The 24,886-nt window shown below is 32.5% G+C and overlaps 3 protein-coding genes across 10 annotated transcripts in view; 1 reads left to right on the top strand and 2 right to left on the bottom strand.

The window, feature by feature from the left end:
• LOC6050917 overlaps positions 1-24,886 on the top strand; it is a 363,016-nt gene that overhangs the window by 79,054 nt on the left and 259,076 nt on the right. The gene's annotated exons all lie outside the window — the stretch shown is intronic.
• On the bottom strand, positions 21,405-23,029 carry LOC6053936 (cytochrome P450 6d3). The gene is made up of 2 exons (XM_001869903.2): positions 21,677-23,029; positions 21,405-21,613 (listed from the first exon to the last, which is right to left on the bottom strand). The coding sequence occupies exons 1-2, from the start codon at positions 22,977-22,979 to the stop codon at positions 21,441-21,443; spliced, it is 1,476 nt and encodes a 491-aa protein (XP_001869938.2). The 5' UTR covers positions 22,980-23,029; the 3' UTR covers positions 21,405-21,440.
• The window catches only part of LOC6053935 (cytochrome P450 6d3), a 1,959-nt gene continuing 1,710 nt past the window's right edge, over positions 24,638-24,886 (bottom strand). The window contains exon 2 of the mRNA XM_038256317.1: positions 24,638-24,886. This exon is cut by the window's right edge and continues 359 nt beyond it. The gene's annotated coding sequence lies outside the window, so the exon portion shown is untranslated.

The raw sequence follows: 24,886 nt of genomic DNA, 5'->3' as shown, positions 1-24,886 counted from the left end.
AACTTTATTTTCACTTAAACTCAATTTCCCAAAATAAGTATTTTTTTTGATTTTCGAGATTTTTGATATGTTTTAGGGGACAAAAATCCGCAACTTTTAAGCCATAGAAAAACATGGTCAAAAAATCTGCCGCCGAGTTATGAATTTTTGAAAAAATAGTGATTTTTGGAAAAAAAAATCTAAGTTTCATGCTAAAACAAGTTTCATATTATTTGTTAATGCAAAATTGAATTTGCAATCGAAAAGTACTTTACAGATTTTTTTATAAAGGGCTCCGTTTTCACCGAAAGTTTGATTTTAGCGAAATATTTGCAGTTTTTCAATTTTTAAAAATAGTGACCATGAGTGACCATTTCTAAAAATATTTTATTTTGAAAAGTTCAGAAAATTTGTTATAAAATTGTCTAAGAGACATAGAAGATTGGACCTCGGGTTGCTGAGATACAGCGACTTAAAGAAAAAGAAACACGAAAAACGAAGTTTTTTAGTCTCAACCAAACAGCCCACCATTTTCTAAAGACGATATCTCTAATCTAATCTAATCTAATCAGACCCTAGCGCAGCCAATCTTTCGAAGGGATCCTGGAGAGTGCCTTAGGTTAGATGACGCCTAGCACTCTTCTTGTCATTTATTAACATTTGCAGTGCGCCATTGCATTGAAATGCATTGAGACATCACAAGCGTTAAAGCGGCCAGGCCTACTGCGTAAAGCCGTATCGCAGAGATGACTCGTAATTGGGTTGAGTTTGAGCACTGAGTGTTCGAACAACAACACAATTCTGAATCGACAGGGGAGGAAGAAGCGTGGGGACACACCACCATACGCTCCGAGATTTGGTTGTATTCGTTGGGAGCACCATGCTAAGAAGGTTTGGTACTCCGGGACCCTCTGGGATGGGACATTGTATTTCCACGAATGCCCTGGACACTATTTGCCGTGGTTATAGCGCCACAACCCGCTCTCTGTAATAGTATTCCTAATTCCAGTCCAAGCTCACCAAGTCGTCATGGCCTAGTGGTTAGCATTTTTGCTTACCAATCCATAGGACGGGGGTTCGAACCCCGCCTAGAGCGACTATGATTTTTCGTTCAATTTCAAATTTTATGTGTTCTTAACTTTCTCGTTGGGAGCAGATGGGCCCATTTTCTAATGACGATATCTCAGCAACTAATGGTCCGATTTTTAATGTTAATGCATGAAACATTCGTGAAATTTTCCGATCTTTTCGAAAAAAATATTTTGATTTTTTTTAAATCAAGACTAAAATTTTAAATGGGCGTAATATTCAATGTTTGGCCCTCTGAAAACTTCAATTTTCGTGTTTCTTTTTCTTAAAGCGGCTCTATCTCAGCAACCCGAGGTCCAATCTTCAATGTCTTTAAGACAATTTTATAGCAAATTTTCTGAACTTTTTAAAAAAATATTTTAAGAAATGGTCACTCATGGTCACTATTTTTAAAAATTGAAAAACTGCTAATATTTCGCTAAAATCAAACTTTCGGTGGCTATATCTTGAAAACGGAGCCCTGTATCAAAAAATCTACTTTTCGATTGCAAATTCAATTTTGCATTAAAAAATAATGTCAAACTTGTTTTTACATGAAACTTAGATTTTTGTCAAAAATCACTATTTTTTGAAAAATTCATTACCCGGCAGCAGATTTTTTGACCATGTTTCTCTATGGCTCAAAATATGCGGATTTTTGTCCTCTAAAACATATCAAAAAATCTCGAAAATTAAAAAATACGTATTTTGGGAAATTAAGTTTTTGTAAAAAAAAGTTAATAAAAAAATCGGCAATTTTTTATCCGTGTACCTATTTTTTTCTCTAAAGTCCTCAACAATACCTACAACATTGCCCAAGACACCAAATTGATCAGAAAATTTACTCAAAAGTTACAGCTGTTTGAATATTTACATACCATTTTTGTATGGACAGCAGCCAAAATTGTATGGAGACTTGTATGGGTGAACCAATGACGGAAAATAGCTTATTTGGTCATAGGGAAGGCCCCCACAAAGTTTGAGTCAAATAAAAAAATACAAGAAATAAAAATGGTCGAAATAAGCCGATTTCGTAGAGAGTTGCTCATGTACAGCTATGAAAAAAATGTAAGTTTACAACTTTGCCAAAATGGTTCCTATGGTGATGGAGAAGGCCCTCACAAAGTTTGAGGCAAATAAAAAAATACAAAAATAAAAATGCTTGGAATCGGTCTTTTTCGTACAAAATTGCTCAGCTGATGAACAGAGTTGCCCAACCTGATACAAAAAATCTCATTTTTATATTTGTTTAAAAGTTTCTAGTTCAATATTAAAATTTAATATTAAAATTTCAGAAAAATACATGAATTTTAAATGAAAAGCCACGATTTGAATGAAAAAAGTGTTTTCAATACATAACTTTCTAGTCCGGTAGTTTTGCAATAATTAGTTTTTAAAATATGAAAGTATGGTCGAAAAATTAAATTTTATGATAATTATTTGATTTGATAAAATAACTTTCAAAATTGATTTTAGTTGGTTTGACTTAATTTTCTAGTAATATTCTGATTTTTTTTTTTCTGTTAAACATTTTTGAGTGTATGACAAAAACATAAAAGATATAAGGTCGAATCGACAACTGGTCGAATGAAAAAAGGTCGAATAAACAAAAGTTTAAATGTTAAAAAATTTGACTTTTTACTAAAAAAAAGGAAAAACTAAAAAAATATAAGGCCGATGCAAATATTTAAAAAAGTGTTTGTCCCTCGGCCCTGGCCGAGGTCAAGGGGGGGGGGGCAAAAAATAAATAAAAAATAAAAATTTAAATAACAAACATTTAAATGAAAAAAGTGTTTTAAAATGCATTTTACACTAGTTCAGTTGTTTTGCAATCATAAGTCAAAAACAAAAATTGTATCGAAAAAAAAAAGATTTTGCATCGAAAATTTTCAAAAAACCTTAAGATTTTTTAATAAACCCAAACATGCTTAAAATGATTTTAAACGCAGGAGAATGTATTTTTATTTGAATTCAGCGGGTTGCACTTGAATTTTCATTGTAATTTTGAAGTTTATTGCAAAAATATTTTTTTTGCCCCCTGATTTTTCGGGCCAATTTTGAAGGGGAGGGGGTGACAAAAACTTTTAAAAATATTTGTACCAGCCTAAGGACAATCAAAAAAAGGTTGTTTTTAAAAACAAATATTAAAACATCAAAATATTAAGAATTCGGCATTTTTTGTAAAAGCTGCTTACATAAGAAAGAATGAAAAAAAAACACACACACGAAAATATTACAACAAGCAAAAAACAAGAAAAAACTCACAAAATATTTGAGAGGTCACACTTTTTTAAGAACTTTTCAAAAAAGAAACAATAAAAGAAACTCACAAAATTATTGGGACAATCAGGAACTTTAGCTTTAACCTAGAGAGGTCATTCGTCACTTGTTATTTTAACGAACTGCTCAAGTTTGTACGAATGGAAAAAAAACATACAAAAATATAACACAATCGTTTAAAAAAATCTTATTTGACCTGGAATGCCAAAAGGTTGGGCACCCCTGAGTTAATTCAAAAAAAATATTGAGCAATTCCCCACGAAAACAGAATGATTTGAAAAAAAAATCTCCGATCGGTCTCAAAATATCGATCTTTGCAAAAACCACACTTTAAAACAGTTTGAGTTACGTATATCAAATACAAAATTTATAGTACCGTAACATGTATCGGTCATCGCTGATTTTTTTTTTAAATTATCGCAGTTTTAGTGAAAAAAGTTGTTTTTTGCCGATTTCGTCATTTTTCCGCTTCTTGCGTGGTGCATCGAAACACCCTGTTTTTTTTTTGCAAAAAATCGTATCTTGGAATATTGAAAACATAACTTCACCGTTTTTGATATATAATATAAACTTTTCCGAGGAAACCGATACAAATAATTACAGGCATAAGCTCTTTGGTCCCGAGACCTTCAAAAGAGCGAAAATTGTTATTTTTCGAACTACTCTAACACGGCGTAACTCACCCTAATGGCCAAACAAAAAAATACGAGTCGGATTATTTCGGCCAAGGAAGCCCCAGAAAAATTTTGAGCCGGATCGGAGAATTTTTTTTCGAATCATGCTGTTTTCGTGAGGAATTGCTGTATTCAGACATATTTTTGATAAAATTTTGTTTGGGTTTATGAACGATTTTCAAATTTCAAAAAAAATATCAATTTGAATTGATTGCTTTTAATTTTTATGTATCTAACAAAATGTTGGTTCTCCTAGTCATTATTAAAAAATCACTCAAATATTCATCCCCAAATTGCATCATCCTTTCCCATCCTTAATGCCGTGTCAATTCCCGTGTGCCAATGCCAACATTTGCATGTCACCCTGGCTGCATGCACTTAATGCTCCACTGTTGCTGTCGCTGCGTGGGGTGCCAATTTGCATGAATCATCACCAGCTTCCATCACCGTGGTGCACCCACACACAATCTCACGATTTCCCTAACGACCACCCACCGTGTGCTTCCCCGTCTGTTTGGTTACAAAAGTTGATCCAATTGAATTGCACTTTTCAGCGCACTGTTCTTGTCAAAAGAGGGTAGGAATGCAGTCTACTGGGTTGCACAGGGAGGAGGTTGTAAAAAAGTTTTTCCATTTTGCCGACCATTCCTTCAACTTGGTTTAGTGTTCAACCTGTGTCACTAAGTTGTTGCAGTTTTTGTACACTTTTATAAAAATAATTGAAATTAATAAATTATTTCATTATCAAGTTTTACAAAGTATAGAATTGCCAATTTTTTTAACAATTTGCATTTTTTTCATCTTTTTTCAGGTAAAACCCACCGCGACAAACGACTGACCATGCTGGAAACCGTCGACGGTCACGTAATTGATGGCATTGCGCAGGTGAACTTTGCTGCCGACCACATAGATCATGGTCCCGAGATGAGATTGTGATTCACAGACTTTTTAGGGCTCTTTTTTGTGTGTTTTGTTATCTTGCCCTCCTTGCTGGCATCGTTCCAAATTATGTTCATAAAGTTAGGCTTGCGGGTGGATCACAATTGTCTCATTTGGTTCTTTTTTAGGGAGGGAGGGAGGAGAAAAAAGTTTCGTTCTGGCTTGTGATGCCGTGTAATTTTTCATTTTTCATCCGTGCGACGTGTGGGAGGAGAAGGTGAAGAAGAGATTTCCGGTATGAAAATTTGAATACACAATTGGCCCCGAAGCTGGTAGGCATTAGGCAGAAGGAAACATAATAAATTTAACGGGATTGTTTCTTGCCTTGGGGCAACAGGGTCGAAGTTTTTTTTTGTTTTTTTTTTTTAATTTTATATATTTTTGATAATTTTAATCAGTCATTTATAGACCTAACTTTAAGAAACACTTATTAAAATAAAAGAGGATTATAGAATTTAAAAATAAGAAAATACAAACTTATTCATTTAACTGAAAATTATGACAACTTTTTCTCCTTTATTTTCATTTTCAACCTTTTCAACATTTTCAATATTTTAAACTTTTTCATCTATTTGAACATTTTTTACATTTTAAACATTTTAAACATTTTAAACATTTTAAACATTTTAAACATTTTTAACATTTTTAACATTTTAAACATTATTAACATTATTAACATTTTCAACATTTTCAACATTTTCAACATTTTCAACATTGTCAACATTTTCAACATTTTCAACATTTTCAACATTTTCAACATTTTCAACATTTTTAACATTTTCAACATTTTCAACATTTTCAACATTTTCAACATTTTCAACATTTTCAACATTTTCAACATTTTCAACATTTTCAACATTTTCAACATTTTCAACATTTTCAACATTTTCAACATTTTCAACATTTTCAACATTTTCAACATTTTCAACATTTTCAACATTTTCAACATTTTCAACATTTTCAACATTTTCAACATTTTCAACATTTTCAACATTTTCAACATTTTCAACATTTTCAACATTTTCAACATTTTCAACATTTTCAACATTTTCAACATTTTCAACATTTTCAACATTTTCAACATTTTCAACATTTTCAACATTTTCAACATTTTCAACATTTTCAACATTTTCAACATTTTCAACATTTTCAACATTTTTGTTTTTTTTTTTTTTTTTTGTTTTTTGTTTTTTGTTTTTTGTTTTTTGTTTTTTTTTTTTTTTTGTTTTTTGTTTTTTGTTTTTTGTTTTTTGTTTTTTGTTTTTTGTTTTTTGTTTTTTGTTTTTGTTTTTTGTTTTTTGTTTTTTGTTTTTGTTTTGTTTTTGTTTTTTTTTTTTTTTGTTTTTTGTTTTGTTTTTGTTTTGTTTTGTTTTTGTTTTTTGTTTTTGTTTTTGTTTTTGTTTTTGTTTTTTGTTTTTTGTTTTTTGTTTTTTGTTTTTTGTTTTTTGTTTTTTGTTTTTTGTTTTTTGTTTTTGTTTTTTTTTTGTTTTTGTTTTTTTTTTTTTTTTTTTTTTTTGTTTTTTGTTTTTTGTTTTTTTTTTTTTTTTTTTTGTTTTTTGTTTTTTGTTTTTTGTTTTTTGTTTTTTGTTTTTTGTTTTTTTTTGTTTTTTGTTTTTTGTTTTTTGTTTTTTGTTTTTTTTTTGTTTTTTGTTTTTTGTTTTTTGTTTTTTTTTTGTTTTTTGTTTTTTGTTTTTTGGTAACTGATGGAAATATATGCCGTTCTCCTACATCGCTATAGCTCGACTAACCTGAACGAAAAAAGGTTAAAAATGGAGGTTCCGCCATGTTTGCCAACTAATGGCTGTCTTCTGGTGGTAGCAAATTTAAATATGTTCCCTCCCATCTTCTTTAGTAGGTCACATACACACATGACGAAATTGAGACAAGAAGCTGTCAAGATCAGGCCGCGGAGGCACAGATTCCACTTTATTCCATTTTTTATTCATGATCCTTGATGTGGCATGTCTCATGGAAAGGAAGATATGCTTGGAAGGCCTCCATAAAGTCGTTACGAAATTTAAAACTTTTTCCGGAATGAATAAGGAGAAATTAGATTTTCGTGTTACCCAGATTCCTCTGAAGAATTTAAATCAAGTGTTTTTGAGGAATTCCACACTAATGAATCATTCCAACCGAGTTTTCAAGCATCTTCTCACTCATTTCCAATATAAATCAAGCTAACAAAGTTCATCCATCAAGCAAACATCCTCCGAAAATTTGATTAAGTGCAGCATCTACGAATATTAAATTCCCTCCTCCAACAAAACTCCCAAAACCCAGTCCTCCTTTTTGATCCAAGCAAATAATCCTCCGGGAAGGATCTCATCCTCCTTTTTTCGTTGTGCCTAGAATTCCTCGAGTTAGGGTCAAATCCTTCGTCGAAACTGAGGCAAAAAGGTAATCCTTCAGCGGCACTCTTGAACGAACGTTGAAAATGCTGGGTGGAAAGGGAACGCACATCGAAAATCTTCCAAATTTACATGTTTCGAGAGGTTTTGTTTGAACGCAGACCAGCTCTGTTTTTGCAGTCAAGTGTGGCCGCCGGATATTTTTGATTTTGTTCGCAACATTGAATATTTTTGGGATCATTACAAACAGCAGTCGTTGTTGTCTTTCTTATTTGAGAAAGGCACATTTTTGCTCCGTTTATTTGACTTGTTGGAAATTTTGATATTTTTGCTTGGATTCTTTTAGTTCTACAATATTTTTTTTTTATTTTCAATCAAGCTCTCAACTCAGAATTTTCAGTGTTTTCACCTCCCTTCAAAACTCTCCCGTTACCAATTCCTGGAAATGCTCCCATGGCCCTCGAGGATGACTTCCCGTGATTTCAGCTCTGCGACAACCTGGGGACCGGTGCACCGTCAACAACAGAAAATACAGCAACAAAAACGCTGTTGGTTATTTTGCTCCGTTTCTTTCCGCTGTTCCAAAAAAGACACGCCTTCATCCGTCAGAGGATCAAAGGTCGTTGGTCGTCAAGGGGCAGCAATAAAATTTGCACTGAAATAGTGTTTCTCCGAACGTTGTCGCTTTATTTTTTGCCCTGTTGCCTTATCAGAACCTGGACGAGATAAGGAACAAAAAAGAGCGGAGGAATGACAGGACAAAGGTCTGGTTTTAAGAGGGTAAAATGGACCGTTTTAAGGGTTGCCACCTTTTTTTGGAGAAGTGTTTTACCTTAATTATGTTCTGTACGGAATTGAGGCATCTTTTGGATGGAGTGAGCTCAGTTGGTTCTGAAAAATATTTGTTTCAATCTATTTTTTCTATTGTCGAAAAAAAAAAACAATTTGTTTACTAAACGAACCTCAGTGCTTAAAAAGTAAAGTTTTAGTTTTGCATTTTTGTTTTATGGAGAAAAAAGAACCTTTATAATCCTCACCACATAAAAAACTAAACAACAATTTAAACCGAACGGAGCGGTGTCACCGCCAGAGTCATCACCATTAAAGATCCTTGTTGTTCTTTTATATCCACAACATCCTTTTCGATGGTCAAGTTTGCAAAAAAAAAAAGCTCTGGTCACCGGCTCAGCTAGCGCGTAAATCACGTAGCACAAGTTTCTCATGGAAGCTGGCTTAGTCACACAAACACACACACAAAACGGTAAACACTCTTTCACTAGTGTATAATAGGGTGACCAGAATATTTTAGGATTTTTTTTCTTGGGTCAATTTTAATACTTTTTCAATTAATTTAAGAACGAATGGGTATTTGTTTTTCATAAATTTAAGACTACTGTTTCCAATATGTTTCACAAATGAAATTTTGATAAGGTTTGTGAAAAAAGTTAGCAAAATTAATTTGTTATATTTGAACAGTTAGACAATTCTTTAGTGTTTGGCAGGTTCAGGATTCAATACTTTTCACGTACAATTTGCTGATATTCACTATTTAAATCATTTTTTTTTCTTTTCATAACTTCTTAAGGAAACATGATTGCTCCCATTCCAACTAAGACATTTATTACTCAATTTGAGTTGAAAATTCCTTTGAAAGCTGTAAAAGTGCTGACATGCCAACATTTGGGGTTGATTGAATTACATGATATTCCGCTAGGTTTTGGTTATGATTTTTTTAAATTAATTATTTTAATTTATTTATTTCAGAATAATTTAAAAAGTAGTTTTTTGGCGCAAAAAATTAAAACAAATTTTCAAAATCAAACATTCACAATAATACTGCAAAATTCCAAAAATGCTTAATTTTTTAACGAAGATGCAGAAACTACAACCACGAATGCTTGTAAGAACATTTTTTTCCTCAAATTTCAAGGCTAATCTTAACCTTGTAAATCTTGTTAAAAATTTATGTTTTCATTTGTATCTCATTCCAGATAAATTCAAAAGCTTGAAAATTTTTGATGCTTTATCTTTGCATTGAAAATATCATGGAAACTATTTAGAAATATATTGGAAGGAAAAATTTCATAAATTTCGAAAATTATGCTTAGAAACCATTATTTATGTTTTCCAAGCAACCTTAGGCCGATGCAAATATTTTTCAAAGTTTTAGTCCCTCGGCTCTGGCTGTGGTCGAGGGGGAAATAACAATCCATAGTTTCAGCATTTGCATGGAATTTTTTTTTAAAATGCATTTTACACTAGTTCAGTTGTTTTTCAATCATTAATTTTCAAAAAAATTAAAGCTTTGACGAAAACAAAAATTTTAGCGAAAAAAATTTTAACATCAAAAACTGAATCTTAACGAAGGGAAACGCATTTTAAATTGATTTCAGCTGATTGTTCTTAAATTTCTATTGAAATTTTGAAGTTTTTTGAAAAAAAATAATTTTTTTTGCCACCTGATTTTTCGGGCCCATTTTAAAGAAGGGGACAGAAAACTTTAAATAAAATTTGTACCAGCCTTAATGATAAAAAAAAGTCATCGCTACTATTAAATATGTCTTATGAGAAATTTTCTTAGCTTTCCAATGCCTCTAAGAGCGAAATGTTTCAGCTAGCAATTTCTAAGATAATTTTTTTTTCTGAATTTCTATTTAATTTACTTCAAACCATACTTTAATATATTTTTTACTAGAATTATTAGATTTTTACATAATTTTTGGGCAGTAATATCACACGTCCGTTCAAATTTAGCGTGGATTTAGCTGATAAAACCGATTTTATTGCTAGTTATAGATTTAAAAGTGTATTACTACATTTTTATGATAAAATAACATAATTTCTCAATCAAACATTATCTAGTTGCTATGACACAAAACATGTTTTATACTCAAATTTGAACTATAAATTATTGTTTAAAGCTTTAGGCCGATGCAAATATTTAAAAATGTTTTTGCCCCTCGGTCCTGGACGAGGTCAAGGGGGGGCAGAAATATAAAAAAATAAAAAAATATAAAAATTTAAATAACAAGCCATAGTCTTCACATTTAAATGAAAAAAGTGTTTTTAAATGCATTTTACACTAGTTCAGTTGTTTTGCAATCATTAGTTTTCAAAAAATCTAAGATCTGACAAAAACAAAAATTGTATCGAAAAAAAAGATTAAGCATCGAAAATTTTCAAAAAAAACCTAAAATTTTCTAATAAACCCAAACATGCTTAAAATGATTTTTTTTTCAGCTGGTTGCACTTGAATTTTCATTGAAATTTTGAAGTTTATTGTAATTTTTTTTTTGCTCCCTGATTTTTCGGGCCAATTTTGAAGGGAGGGGGACAAAAATTTTTAAAAATATTTGTACCAGCCTTAGGAGAAATGATTTTCATAAGTATGAAATATTTAATTAGTTTTTTTTAATGAAATGATCAAGGAATCAGCAGTTTATTAGAATTCTTATAAATTTTATTTTATTTTTTTATTTATTTTTTTCATAAATACTTTGATTGTTGTTCAAATAGTTTGGAAAGAAAGTTAATGTTTGATTTTGTTTTTAATTAATATTTCATTTTTGCTTAAACCAACCAAAAAATGTGTATGACGGTGTTTGCAACATTCAGAGGTTAAATACACGAATTTTATTTCTACTTTTGAATGCTTTTTCAGCAGTAAAATATATTATAATTTTTTGCTTTATTTTATACTCACGCGAATATGTCTTTTGAAGCTTGCAACAGTTATTTGTAGTACTGTTTTGATTTAAAATCATGTTTTGTATTCATGTTCCCAGGTTCATGTTTTCTTAAGGAAATATCGTATTTATTCATTAAATCCAACAATAACCTTAACAATCTCAAACCAGCAAAAAAATCAGTTGCATCAGCTAAATCAGAGCAAACACGTGATATTTATACAAAAAAAAATAATTTTCGAATTTAAAGAAGTAAAAGTATATTTCAGTGCGGTTTTATAGTTTCAATTTATGAATAAATCACACAGTTTCAACAATTTAGTTAAAACCTAATTTTCAAAAAGTGTAGCGATTTGCAAATGATAAAAAAACATTAAAATTCAAATAACAAGCCACATTTGAATGAAAAAAGTGTTTTAAAATGCATTTAACATTGTGCATCGAAAATTTTCAAAAATTCAAAAGATTTTTGAAAAAACCCAAACATGCTAAAAATGACTTTAAACGGAGGGGAAGGCATTTTCAATTCGTTTAAGCTAGTTGTACTTAAATTTTCATTGGCATTTTGAAGTTTTTTGAAAAAAAAATGCCTTTTTGTTTTTAGACCGATCTGAAACCTTAAATAAAATTTGTACCAATCTTACAGATTTTTTAAAATTTTCATTATTTTTTCAGACAAAATCATGTTCTTAAATAGTTCAAAGTTGTGTTTGTTCGTGAAAATATTAAAACATAATTTCATTTATTCCCAATCTGATGGTTTATTAATTGTTATTATTTATCTGTCGATTTTTTTTTTGTGATTTATGGTGCTATATCTCGTACCTAGATGAAGGATTTCTGATTTTATTGAAAATGCCCAAGTTATTGTAAAATTACCTTAGCATTTATTTTTCTGCTATTCGTCATTTATGTAATCAAAATATAACTTAGTTAACAAATATATTTTTTATTTTCATTTTTTAACCAGCAATGCCCATTCAATATTTAAGCTTTCAAAAATAATATTTGTAATTCATTTTTATTTAAAATTGTTCGAAAATTCAGTAGTCGTTAAAATAAATTTCTCTTTATTGTGATTTATACGTATACAACTTGAAAAATTACAACCCTACACCTTTAAGAAACAAGATGTTTATAAATAAAACATTAAGGGATAGGGGAAACAAGTTTTTTTATACGAACATCATAAGTTTTATGATTAGATTAGATTAGGTTAGACGAATATCATAAGTTTTAAGCAGATTTTCAGGAAAGGTTGTTTCGATTATTTGAATTTCAACGCCTGACTTTGTATGGGACTTTGGAAAATCGAATCCCCATTATTTTTTTTTGTATTTTTTTAATTTTCTTACATTAAACATAAAATTGGAGTTCTGCGATCCCATTTTTGTAAAGTTTTGATATTTGATTGCATTTTTGTAAAGTTTTGATATTTGTTTTCAATATGTAAATACCGTCATTTTGGCCGTCATCTTGGATCTAAAACCTCTAGATCTTTTTAGAGTAGTTTATGGGTAGTACTTAAGCTCCACCATGAAAAGTAAGACAGCGAAAAAAATCATGATTCGATTAAATATCCGAAGTGAAATTTTTCTGAAGTCTTCGGATAATCGAGTTGATTCAATATAATAATAAAAAAAATCAAGTCACCCTATCTCCTTCACACACCCATAAACTTCACGGTCGCCAACTTTTCACGATCACTCAGGTCCAGGAGAGCTCGAATTGGCAGCAAACGATAAGTTTATGCATTATTTATAGCGTTCCGTAGAGCCCAACCGACGACGCCGAACGTGAAGGTTCAACTTTCCCCTCTCTAGAGAGAAAGAGAGAGATTATCGATAAGGTGATTAGTTTTTCACTCGGCGTTCGACCTTTTCGGTCCGTGGCTATCCGGGACCGATTTGTCGGAGGATTTTCCTCTGGTGGGGAAGAAAAATGACCGGCCCTCATACTGTTTAGGTGGTATTGATTTGCTTTTATTTTACGATCTCGTTTCCTTTTTTTGTTTTTTTTTTTGGTTGTAGAAACCAAACGGGGAAAGTTTGTCTTTTGGATGACTTTATTTATCGGGACATGAATAAAAGAGAGCGAAAGCTGTGAATTGGTGACCCATTTCTAATGGGTGTTAAGAGGAACTTTTCGCTCCATCACCAGAAAAGCCATTAGCGAGCAATTTCCAGAGCAAATAAAGCGACTCTGTATCAGTTGCTGAAACATCTCTGTCGTTAGGTAAACTCGTCATGCTTTCCATCGAACAACAGCGATATTTATTGTTATTGAATTTTTACCTCGAGGGGGATTTTGCACAGGCCTCGAAATAACTTTCCCAAAATCTACTGAATAATTCCGTTTGCCTTAATCAACTGACACGCCCGAGGATGCCTCGCTGCTGCCTGCCTTTGCAGTGAGAAGAATTTTAATGAGAAAACTTTACCAACAAACTCGACACCTGTAAAATTCCTACAAATTTGCCTTCTTGAGCTTAAGCAAAAGCAGCAGAAGCTTTTATATCTCTCGGCGACACAAGCTGTGCTGTGATAAATTCCAACATTCCACAAATGGCACCGCCCTCCCTCCCATTTTCGTCCTAACACGCACACACATCTTAATCAAGGAATCTTGGGGTTGCCAGCCAAACCAACCACCTCCCAACGTGGTTGCCACCTTTTAATCTGTGTTTCCTTCTCCCAACCACTCAAACCCCTCAAAAGGGCGTCGTCACACACGTGTAATTTCACACTCTTTTGATTATTCAAAGTTTCTTTGATTGCTGAGAAGAGAAAGATTAGGTGTGGGAGGGAGAGGAACATCATTTCATGCAAGTGTGAATGCTGGTTTAAGCACATTAGCTATAATTGTGTTAGTTTCAGAAAAGATGGTTTGTACATCATGTGGAATGAAATTTAAAACAAGGTGAATTGATATTTTTTAATTGATATTTTTATCCAATTTACTTTTAGCAAATAAATTATGGTGTCGAACAAATTTAAAGAATTGAAAAATAAAGAATAGAAACACTTGATTTCAAATTGTATTGAAATGAGCCATATCATTTCAGGAAAGATAAAAAAAACAGTTCAGTATAAATCTGCAACTATTCATAAATTTACGATTAAGTTCATTTTCAAATTCGATGCCTCTGTGCTATGTTGTACTAAGCTTGCTGGTTTTCACATTTTTTTTATTTTTTTTGGAATCATTATTAAACCACGTGGACACTTTTTAAGAAACTCAGACTTTCCCCTCCATGGACAATTTCCATACAAAACTATTATTTTTTTTGTATGGAGCGTGGACAAACGCTAACTGCTAATTTTATTTTAACAGAAATAAGAAAACTACATATTAAAAAAAAAAGGTTTGGTCACTCGGCAACGTTTCGAGAAAAGAAAAAAATCTCAAATTTGAATCATAATGTTATGAATTTTGATATATTTTAAAAATCATGTAACTGTCAAAAACTTCCAAAATTTCAATGAACTCATGAAAATAAATTATTTGCCAGATGTTTCTCGAATGTTTACAATATATGGTGTAAAAAAATCCAAATTTGCTTAAAAACTCAAAATTGTTCCATTTTATTATCAACGCAACAGTCGTAAACTCTCAACAATATATTTTTGATAGTTAACAATCTATTGTTTAAATTAATTAAAAGAATGTTCGAGGAATTTTTATATACCCTGATTATTTGAAATAGTTTTTTAGGGAAAAGATAATATTTAAAACAAATTTGGTGTTCGTAAAGTAAAAAATGTGAAAAAGTTGTAGGTATGGATAAGGAATACACTGAAAAAAAAATTTGGTGATTTTTAATTTAACTTTTTGTCACCAAAAATTGATTTGCAAAAAAACTATTTTAATTTTTTATATATATTTAAGTAGACATCAAATGAAAACTTTTCAAAAATTTCGAGGTTGTGCAAACAATTTTTGACCGAGTTATGAATTTTTTATTCAATACAGATTTTTTCAAAAAAAAAAATCGAAAAATTGGTCGCAAAAATTTTTTCAACTTCATTTCTCGATGTAAAATCAAAAAGTACTGAAGTTAAATTTTGATAAAGTGCATAAATTTTCTATATTTTTCTTTTTTTTTAACTTTGTTGATACGACCTTAATTTGCTGAGATATTGCAATGCAAAAGTTTAAAAACAGGAAAATTAATGTTTTCTAAGTCTTTACAATGTTTATAATGTTAAAATATACAGTATTTTTGTATTACCCAATCCACCACTGATGACAGTGAGTCTCTACTGCTATACGTAATTTTACTGATCTGAACCGAACAATCTATGTTATGTGCACAAAGTGAATAAAATTAGAACCAATTCACTAATTCAATATTTCAGTCTTTTGGAAACAAAGATTCATTTGGTCTTTGGTCAGAGACATAAACTTCAAAAAAAAAAATTGCAACGGCGTTTAAAAAGTTGTATCCAATGTCAATCCAGTTTCATCAAAGGTTCGATGTGTGTTAACATGTTTTCTATAAAATTATTTTTAATCATTTAAGAAAAAAATATTAAAAAAAATTAAACAAAAAAATAATTTAAACTCGTTTATTAGCTATTATCAATTTGAATATAAGTAAACAAAGTTCCTTTTCCACAATTAAATAATTTTGACAGCACTCTAGAAATTCTGAAACGTTCAAAAGTTTGTTTGAAGATTTTTCGGTGTTTAATTTTTCTTACGCCTCTTAAAGTTAAAATATTGTTTAAAAATACTTTCCTCAGTGTCATCTAATTAGCTCTCATTTATCAATTTACGATATCTCAGAAATTTTGGTTCGATTTTGAATACTAAAAACATGAAAAGTAAAGTTGAAAAAGTCGTTAAACTTTAAAATAATTTATTTTTTTCGAAAAATATTTTTTGTGAAGGTTCTTTATGAAGTATTTACAAATTGCAAAAACTTGGTTATTTTTCAAAAAATATTAGCAGTTATTGTCTTAAAATTGAAAACGTTGTATCATTCAAAAAATATGTAGTCATTTTCTCAGGCATGCCACATGTTTTTTTAAATGTCTGTGAAAAAGTCTGTGCCTTTTGTCTGAAATTCAAATACATCAATTTACTGTCATGGAGATCCATCAGAAATTTCTTTTCAATCATTTCGAGACTAACGTTATTTTAATGAAGTATATAAAAAGTCTGTGCACCCCAAAAAATGTCTGGCACAAACCCAAATGTGTATCTGGCATCCTTGGTTTCAAAAGCAATTTTGATTTTACATAAAAAAAAATATTTCCTAAAACATATTAAAACATATCGAAAATTAAAAAAAAATGATATAAAGTCAAATAAAATAGAAATTAATTCCGTTTACCTTTTGAGCAGTTCTCTAGGATTTCGGTCATTCGAGTTTTTTGTATTTTTTAATCCGACTGAAACTTTTTTGGTGCCTTCGGTGTGCCCAAAGAAGCCATTTTGCATCATTAGTTTGTCCATATAATTTTCCACACAAATTTGGCAGCTGTCCATACAAAAATGATGTATGAAAATTCAAAAATCTGTATCTTTTGAAGGAATTTTTTGATCGATTTGGTGTCTTGGGAAAAGTTGTAGGTATGGATACGGACTACACTGGAAAAAATAATACACGGTAAAAAAATGGTGATTTTTTTATTTTACTTTTTATCACTAAAACTTGATTTGCAAAAAAATACTATTTTTAATTTTTTTTTATTTTTTGATATGTTTTAGAAGACATAAAATGCCAACTTTTCAGAAATTTCCAGGTTGTGCAAAAAATCATTGACCGAGTTATGAATTTTTTAATCAGTACTGATTTTTAAAAAAAATCGAAATTTTGGTCGCAAAAATTTTTCAACTTCATTTTTCGATGTAAAATCAAATTTGCAATCAAAAAGTACTCTAGTGAAATTTGGATAAAGTGCACCGTTTTCAAGTTAAATCCATATTTAGGTGACTTTATTTAAAAGTTTTTCGATTTTTTTTTAATTAGTGCGCATGTTTGCCCCTCTTTTGACAAAAATATTTTTGAAAAGCTGAGAAAATTCTCTATATTTTGCTTATTCGGACTTTGTTCATACGACCCTTAGATGCTGAGATATTGCAATGCAAAGGTTTAAAAACAGGAAAATTGATGTTTTCTAAGTCTCACCCAAACAGCCCACCATTTTTCAATGTCGATATCACAACAACTAGTGGTCCGATTTTCAATGTTAAAATATGAAATATTTATGAAATTTTCCGATCTTTTCGAAAACAATATTTTCAAATTTTTCATATCACATTTTAAAAGGGCGTAATATTGAATGTTTGGCCCTTTTAAAATGTTAGTCTTGATTTTAAAATTTTGAAAATATTGTTTTCGAAAAGATCGGAATTATTTTCAAATATTTGATATTTTAACATTAAAAATCGGACTATTAGTTGCTGAAATATCGACATTGAAAAATGGTGGGTTGTTTGGGTGAAACTTAAAAAACATCAATTTTCCTGTTTTTAAGCCTTTGCATTGCAATATCTCAGCAACTAAAGGTCGTATCAACAAAGTCCGAATAAGCAAAATATAGAGAATTTTCTCAGCTTTTCAAAAATATTTTTGTCATAAGTGGGCAAACATGTGCACTAATTTAAAAAAATGAAAAACTTCGACTATTTTCAAAAATGTCACCTAAATATGGATTTAACTTGAAAACGGTGCACTTTATCAAAATTTCACCAGAGTACTTTTTGATTGCAAATTTGATTTTACATCGAAAAATGAAGTTGAAAAATTTTTGCGACCAAAATTTCGATTTTTTTGAAAAAAAAAGTATTGATTAAAAAATTTATAACTCGGTCAATAATTTTTTGCACAACCTGGAAATTTCTGAAAAGTTGGCATTTTATGTCCTCTAAAACATATCAAAAAATAAAAAAAATTAAAAAATATTGTTTTTTTTTTGCAAATCAAGTACTAGTGATAAAAAGTGAAATAAAAAAATCACCAAATTTTTTTAACCGTGTATATTTTTTTCCAGTGTAGTCTGTATCCATACCTACAACTTTGCCGAAAACACCAAATCGATCAAAAAATTCCTTCAAAAGATACAGATTTTTGAATTTTCATACATCATTTTTGTTTGGACAGCCGCCAAATTTGTGTGGAAAATTATATGGACAAACTAATGATGCAAAATGGCTTCTTTGGGCATACCGAAGGCACCAAAAAAGTTTCAGCCGGATTAAAAAATACAAAAATTAAAATTAAAGAAAAAAGACCGATTTCGTAGAGAACTGCTCTTTTTCTCAAAGTCCTGTTTGTAAACCTGCAACTTTGTCGAAGACAGAAACAGCTACAGATACAGATTTTCGAATATTCATTTGCCAATGACGGTTTCCACGCAAAATCGACTATAAAAATACGATTTTGAACCGGACCATTTCCGATCTTAATAAAACTTGCTGGATCGTTTGTCCTACTCAAATCAACAACTCCTGTGCACTCAGTTTAGTAATTTACAATGGCATTTGAATTTTAGGAATTCTTTTAGTTTTAAATTATTGGTAATTACATTTAAATTGAAAAAATCATATCTTTCGAAGCAGATGTTCAAAAAATCGATCGAAAGTGTGTTTTAACGAAAATCGTGCGCTCTTTTCAATGAAAATATTTCCAAAAGCCGAAACTTTCATTTTCGATCAAAAAACAGCCAAAAATCAAATTTTCTTCGAAAATCAGGCTGAATACACCCTTTGATTCAAATTTTGCCATTACCATTCGAAAGAGCGGACAATTTCCCACTTTTCTTCCATAGACACCAAGTTGGAGCGAAAGCGTTTTCGAGTGGTTTGTAAATAAAAACCTTTTTTCTTTTTTTTTTTTTTTTTTCAAAAAAACTAAATTACATGTTTTATGGCAAATTTTGTAACAGATCCCATTTTTAAACATAAAATAAAGTTCTGCTTCCCTGTTTTTGAGTTTTTCCTTGACGTACCAGTTTCAAATACATATAAAAGGATCGAAATAATGAAAAGGTGCACCTTAAAGTAACATTTCCTGAACCACTTTTATTATGGAAAAATGTTTATCTCACTCGTCAGTGTTGTTAATACCTGCAAAATATTTTTTTCCTATTTTTTATGGGTCTTAGGGTGATTTCTGTCGCGTCAGGGCGGTTCAAAGATGACAATTTTGAGTATTTTTTAATAATCATTGTCAAACGCCGTTTAAACTGAACTCATGCGTATTTTTCCTTGAAAGCCAAATTAGTAACTTTCCATGTACAAACCGGATAACTTTAGTTGGTTTAAACAATGTTAAGTTGTTTTTAGAAATATGTGTTGTTTTTTTTTTTGCAAAATCGCCATAATTGTCATTTTAAAGCACACCCTGACGTGCCAGGAACTACCTTAATAACCTAACAAAAATTATGTATAAAACCCGAGAATCCCGAAGATTTGAAGCCGATCCGAGCACCTTAGAGTTTGGCCATGCCGTTTGCCTGGAAAATTGTTGTAAGTCACTTAGCAGAATTTTGTAAGATGTTCAATAATTTGTCAACGTGTTTTTTTCCTACAATTAAAATAAAATAAAATCCAACACAGGATTTTTGATTTGTCATCCTGAAAATAATTTAAGTAATAGTAGGACGAAAAGGGAATAAATATCACAGAATTTTACAATTTGCAGCTTTTCTATACAAAAATTGTTGTAACTTTTCAGAGATTTGATGAAATAGCATGTTTATTCTGCAAATTTATTCTTGATATAATTAGTTTCAATTCTACGCAAATAGTTTTGATAAACACGAATAAATGATGTTTCCAGATGAATTTGGAAAATAAAATAAGAAAAAAACTATTTTGGAGGTATTAACAACACTGACGAGTGTGATAAACATTTTTCCATAATAAAAATGGTTCAGGAAATGTTAGCTTAAGTGCATCTTTTTTTGGTTATCTTTAGTAAATATTTCGTTCCTTTTATATGTATTTGAAACTGGTACGTCAAGAGAAAACTAAAAAACACGGAAGCAGAACTTTATTTTAAGTTTAAAAATGGGATCTGTTACAAAATTTGTCATAAAACATGTAATTTAGTTTTTTTGAAAAAAAATAAAAAAAACGAAAAAAGGTTTTTATTTACAAACCACTCGAAAACGCTTTCGCTCCAACTTGGTGTCTATGGAAGAAAAGTGGGAAATTGTCCGCTCTTTCGAATGGTAATGGCAAAATTTGAATCAAAGGGTGTATTCAGCCTGATTTTCGAAGAAAATTTGATTTTTGGCTGTTTTTTGATCGAAAATGAAAGTTTCGGCTTTTGGAAATATTTTCATTGAAAAGAGCGCACGATTTTCGTTAAAACACACTTTCGATCGATTTTTTGAACATCTGCTTCGAAAGATATGATTTTTTCAATTTAAATGTAATTACCAATAATTTAAAACTAAAAGAATTCCTAAAATTCAAATGCCATTGTAAATTACTAAACTGAGTGCACAGGAGTTGTTGATTTGAGTAGGACAAACGATCCAGCAAGTTTTATTAAGATCGGAGATGGTCCAGAATTTTAGTGGTCGATTTCGCGTGGAAACCGTCAATTTGTTTGACAAGCCTTTAAAATTTTACGCGTATGAACAGTATCAAAAAACTAATGATGCAAAATGGCTTCCTTGAACATAAGAAATGCATGGACAAAGGCTCTTTCAAATAAACGAAAAATAGATCAAAGTCTCGAGAAAAGTTTGCGATATTCTAGAGCATTATTCAATAACGGTTTTGAACGAAACAAAAAAAACTGAAAAAAAACATAAAGAAAGGCAAAAACATAAGTTCAAAATAAATTGATATTTCTCAATGCAAATGCAAATGCTCCCACAAAAAAAAATGCATAGAAGCAGAACACAAAGTTCAAACCAGGAAAAATAATTACAAGCTTTTACTCTGTTCAGCGTGGCAAAAAGTTTCCAATTTGTGTAGCAACCCTCCTTTCCACAAAAAGCAACATCACCTTCTTTCTTAGAAAACTTTCCCCTTTGCTTCGAAACCACTAAGAAAATGCATCTCCATTTCGATGGGCACACACACAAGCACTAACTGAAAAGCAAAGTTGCTCTTTTGTGGGTGGCTTGTTGTCGCCGTGGTTTTTCCATATGAGAAAACGAGAGGGTGCACTTTTCCCGTTTCTCGTACTATAGCGAGTGTAACAACAGCAGGTTGGCCCGCTGATCATCAACCTGGAGCGCAATATTTTCGACAGTTTAGCTGCAAAGTTTGCGGGGAGGCAAGGTGGAAAAGGTGAACTGAGGGCAAATATTTGAGATGGTTTCAGTGGAGGTGAATGCGAAAAGTTTACCGAGAAATTAGTTCTAATAGACGAAATTGTTTGAGTTTGCTTCGGGTGGAGAGCTTTCTGGGGCAGAGTGCTTCCTGCCAAGCTGGTTTGGACTGAGTAATTGATAAACCTATCGAGTTGTTTAAAATATTTATTTTTTAAGGTAAACTTATATCGAGTTTCTTATCCTGTTGGAAATCTTAAGTGAAATGCCATTCTCCGGAGCCAGCGCAATTTGGGCCCGAGCAAAGCCTATCTCCGCACCTTGAGTCGCCTCAAAGTTGAACTTCGAAAGCAGCATGATGATGCCGATCTTCGAAACGGCACTGCCCATCCGGGAACCTGTTTGGGTAGAATAACACAAAAGTGAGGTTAAAGTTTTCGTAGAATCTTGACGAAACTTACCAATACAATTCCTCGGACCATCTCCAAATGGAATGTAAGCTTTTTCGTCGTAATTCTTTGTGGATGAATCAAATCGTTCAGGTAGGTAGCGATTAGGTTCCGGGAAGTACTCCTCACTCATTCCGAACGCTTGCAGCGGTATGATCACCGGAGTTCCCTTCCTGATGATCAGCTTCGAATCTGGAACCTGATAGTCCTGGGTACACTCGCGATTTAAAATTGGGAACGGGTACTTTCTAAGGGTTTCCTTCACGCAGTTGTCTAAAAGTTTCATTTCGTGGAGTACATCGTAGTTGATTTCACCGTTGGACTTCTCAAGCGCATCGTCGATCTCTGCTTGAACCTTCTTCATAAGATCCGGTCGATGGGTCAGCTCGTGGACCGTGTAGGTGATGGCATCCGTTGAGGTATCCGCTCCTGCTACGTAGAACAAAAACACATTGGCCGCGCACTGTTCCAACGAAAGTCCGAAATCACTCTTCTCCCGTCGGAGATCGATCAACAGTTGGATGAAATCCTTCCTCGTAACGTTGTTCTTCTCGCGAAACTCGATCTGCTCCCTAATGATTTTGTTTACAAAATTGTCCACCACCTCAGGTACCGTTTTGACCCGGCTGACCTTCAGCAACGTCGGACACAAAAACGCACCAACCGTTCTCAAATTTGTGACGTGATTGTCCTCCCGAAATGATCGTAAAACCGTCCGAAACGAATCCTGCGGATCGTGAATCGAGTTGATCTCGTAACCGAAAAACACCGACGCCACGATCTCCAGCACAAAGCGCGATATCAAATCCCTGGCCTCAATCACCTCCCCTCGCTTCGCCTTGGGTTCCAAGAAACCCTGAAACTTCCTCCCAACGGCCAAGATCGTCGGCAGCATACCGCGCAGCTGCCCAGCGGTGAAGGTCGGAGTCAGCTTGTTCCTCAGGCTGCGCCACCTCTTCCCGGGCAGGGCAAACAGGTGCGCCGAAAAGGGATCCGAGCTCTCGTCACAGTGCACACCGCGGTCGTGGAAGTAGTTGAAGTCGGACGTTATGATGCGGTGGGCTAGGTGGGCGTCCCGGATTAGGATCGCCGGGCGGAAGAGTAGGTAGATTCCGACCAGTTGGCCTGTGGTTTTGGCGTGGAGAGCGTTCAGGGCGACGCCGAACGATTCCTGCTTGAGGGCGACGGCACGGATGTTCCCGAACGGGATGTCCGGTTTGAGGTTCGGCAGGCCATGGCGATCCCAGTACGAGTAGATGTACCGGAGGATCAGGTAGATCGAGGTACCGATGAGAAGCAGCGAGTAAATGATCATCGTTGAGGGGACGACTGAACGCGATGGGCGACGTAAGATTACAGAACGAATCTTGGAGGGTTCTTTTATAGTTGCTCCCACAGATTGCCACTTGAGAAAGCAATATATTTACATAACAGTTATAGTCAACTAACTCAACACTCTTGGTATTGCTAATATCTTGAAGGTGTCACGATGACTTTGCAATTTTAGTCTGTTGCGTAAATGATGATTCTTATTTTATTTGCGAGTTCGATAAGATTGTGATCTTAGACAAGCAGCAAGCTTCTAAAGAGGATTTAGTTGTTTGTAGTTCTGAATATCATCGTTACAGGACAGAGACAGTTGTATGCAGCAGAGGTGTTCACTAGGTTTGATTGTGCACTTGTCGCAACGTGTTTGCATGCTTCAATAATTTTATCAGAAGTCCCTTAGAGGCAGAGCAAAACTTAACGACGCTCTTTTCAAGTAATATGAGACATTCTCTCCGAAATCGGCTGATTTCAACCATTTTTTTTTATTTGACCCAAACTTTGTGGGGACCTTCCCTATGACCAAAAAAGATATTTTGTGTCATTGGTTCACCCATACAAGTCTCCATACAATTTTGGCAGCTGTCCATACAAAAAATGTACGTAAATATTCGAAAATCTGTAACTTCTGAATGAATTTTCTAATCAATTTGGTGTCTTTGACAAAAAAAAATCACAATCAATATAATTCGCTTTACAGCATTGCTTTAGCGTTCTCGATTGCGAGATTCCTACTCGAAACTAAGTGTCTGAAGGCTTGATTGTTGAGACAATTGCAAACCTCTTTTTACACCTAAGCTTCCATCCACCCCGGGATTCGAACTGACGACATTTGGATTGTTAGTCCAACTGCCAACCAGCGACTCCACCGAGACAGGACCCAAGGAGACGACTCCTACACCTGGACTGAGCTAATGACCTAACCTTTTTAGGTTAGTCCGGGGCCAACAGATCATATTAATCTCGTCTCGAAAAATTCCACCGGGACCTTCTGGGATCGAACCCAGGCCGACTGGGTGAGAGGCAACCACGCTTACCCCTACACCACGGGTCTCGGTCATCGACAAAGTTGTATGTATTGTTGGAACATTCAGAAAAAAAGGTACACGGAAAAATAATTTTTGCCGATTTTTTTATTAATTTTTTTAACACAAAAACTAAATTTCCCAAAATTTCTTTTTTTTCGATTTTCGAGATTTTTTGAGATTTTTTGAAATGTTTTAGGGGAGCAGTAATTTTAGAAAAACAAAATTCATATATAAATTTTTGTTGACCTTATTTTTAAATGTAAACTTGAATTTGCAATTGAAAAGTACTTTACAGATTTTTTGATAAAGTACCTCTTTTTCAAGATATAGCCACCGAAAGTTTGAATTCTGCGAAATATTAGCAGTTTTTTGATGTTTTTTTTTTTAAATAGTGACTATGAGTGATTAGTGTAAGAAATGACAATATTTTTTTAAAGTTCAGATAATTTGCTATAAAATTGTCTAAGAGACATTGAAGATTGGAGCTCTGGTTGCTGAGATACAGCGACTTAACCCTTTCAGGCCTGAATTTTCGAAAAAATATTTGTTTAGTCAATGATGGGGAAATGATTCTTATGACCATACGAAAATTATAGGCTAGTTTTGAAAATTTTGATATTTGGGTCATATATGACCCATCAGGCTCGAAAGGGTTAAAGAAAAAGAAACAGAAAAATTGAAGTTTTCTGAGTCTCAACCAAACCCAAACCTTCCATTTTCTAATGTCGATATCTCATCAACTAATGGTCTAATTTGCAATGTCAACAAGTGAAATATTTGTGAAATTTTCCGATCTCTTCGCAAACAATATTTTCATTTTTTTCTGAATCAAGACAAACATTTGTAAAAGGCCGTAAACTTATTGTTT

The sequence above is a fragment of the Culex quinquefasciatus genome, chromosome 2, assembly GCF_015732765.1.
Source record: "Culex quinquefasciatus strain JHB chromosome 2, VPISU_Cqui_1.0_pri_paternal, whole genome shotgun sequence".
In the NCBI taxonomy this organism is placed as follows: Eukaryota; Metazoa; Arthropoda; class Insecta; order Diptera; family Culicidae; genus Culex; species Culex quinquefasciatus.
This window is presented reverse-complemented; position numbering and strand designations above follow the sequence as displayed.

Excerpts from the sequence above, each read along its gene's own strand:
- LOC6053936 (XM_001869903.2), bottom strand. The coding sequence starts at position 22,979 with ATGATCATTTACTCGCTGCTTCTCATCGGTACCTCGATCTACCTGATC. Across the intron at positions 21,614-21,676 it reads TGGTCCGAGGAATTGTATTG|GTTCCCGGATGGGCAGTGCC; the intron begins GTAAGTTTCGTC and ends CTACCCAAACAG.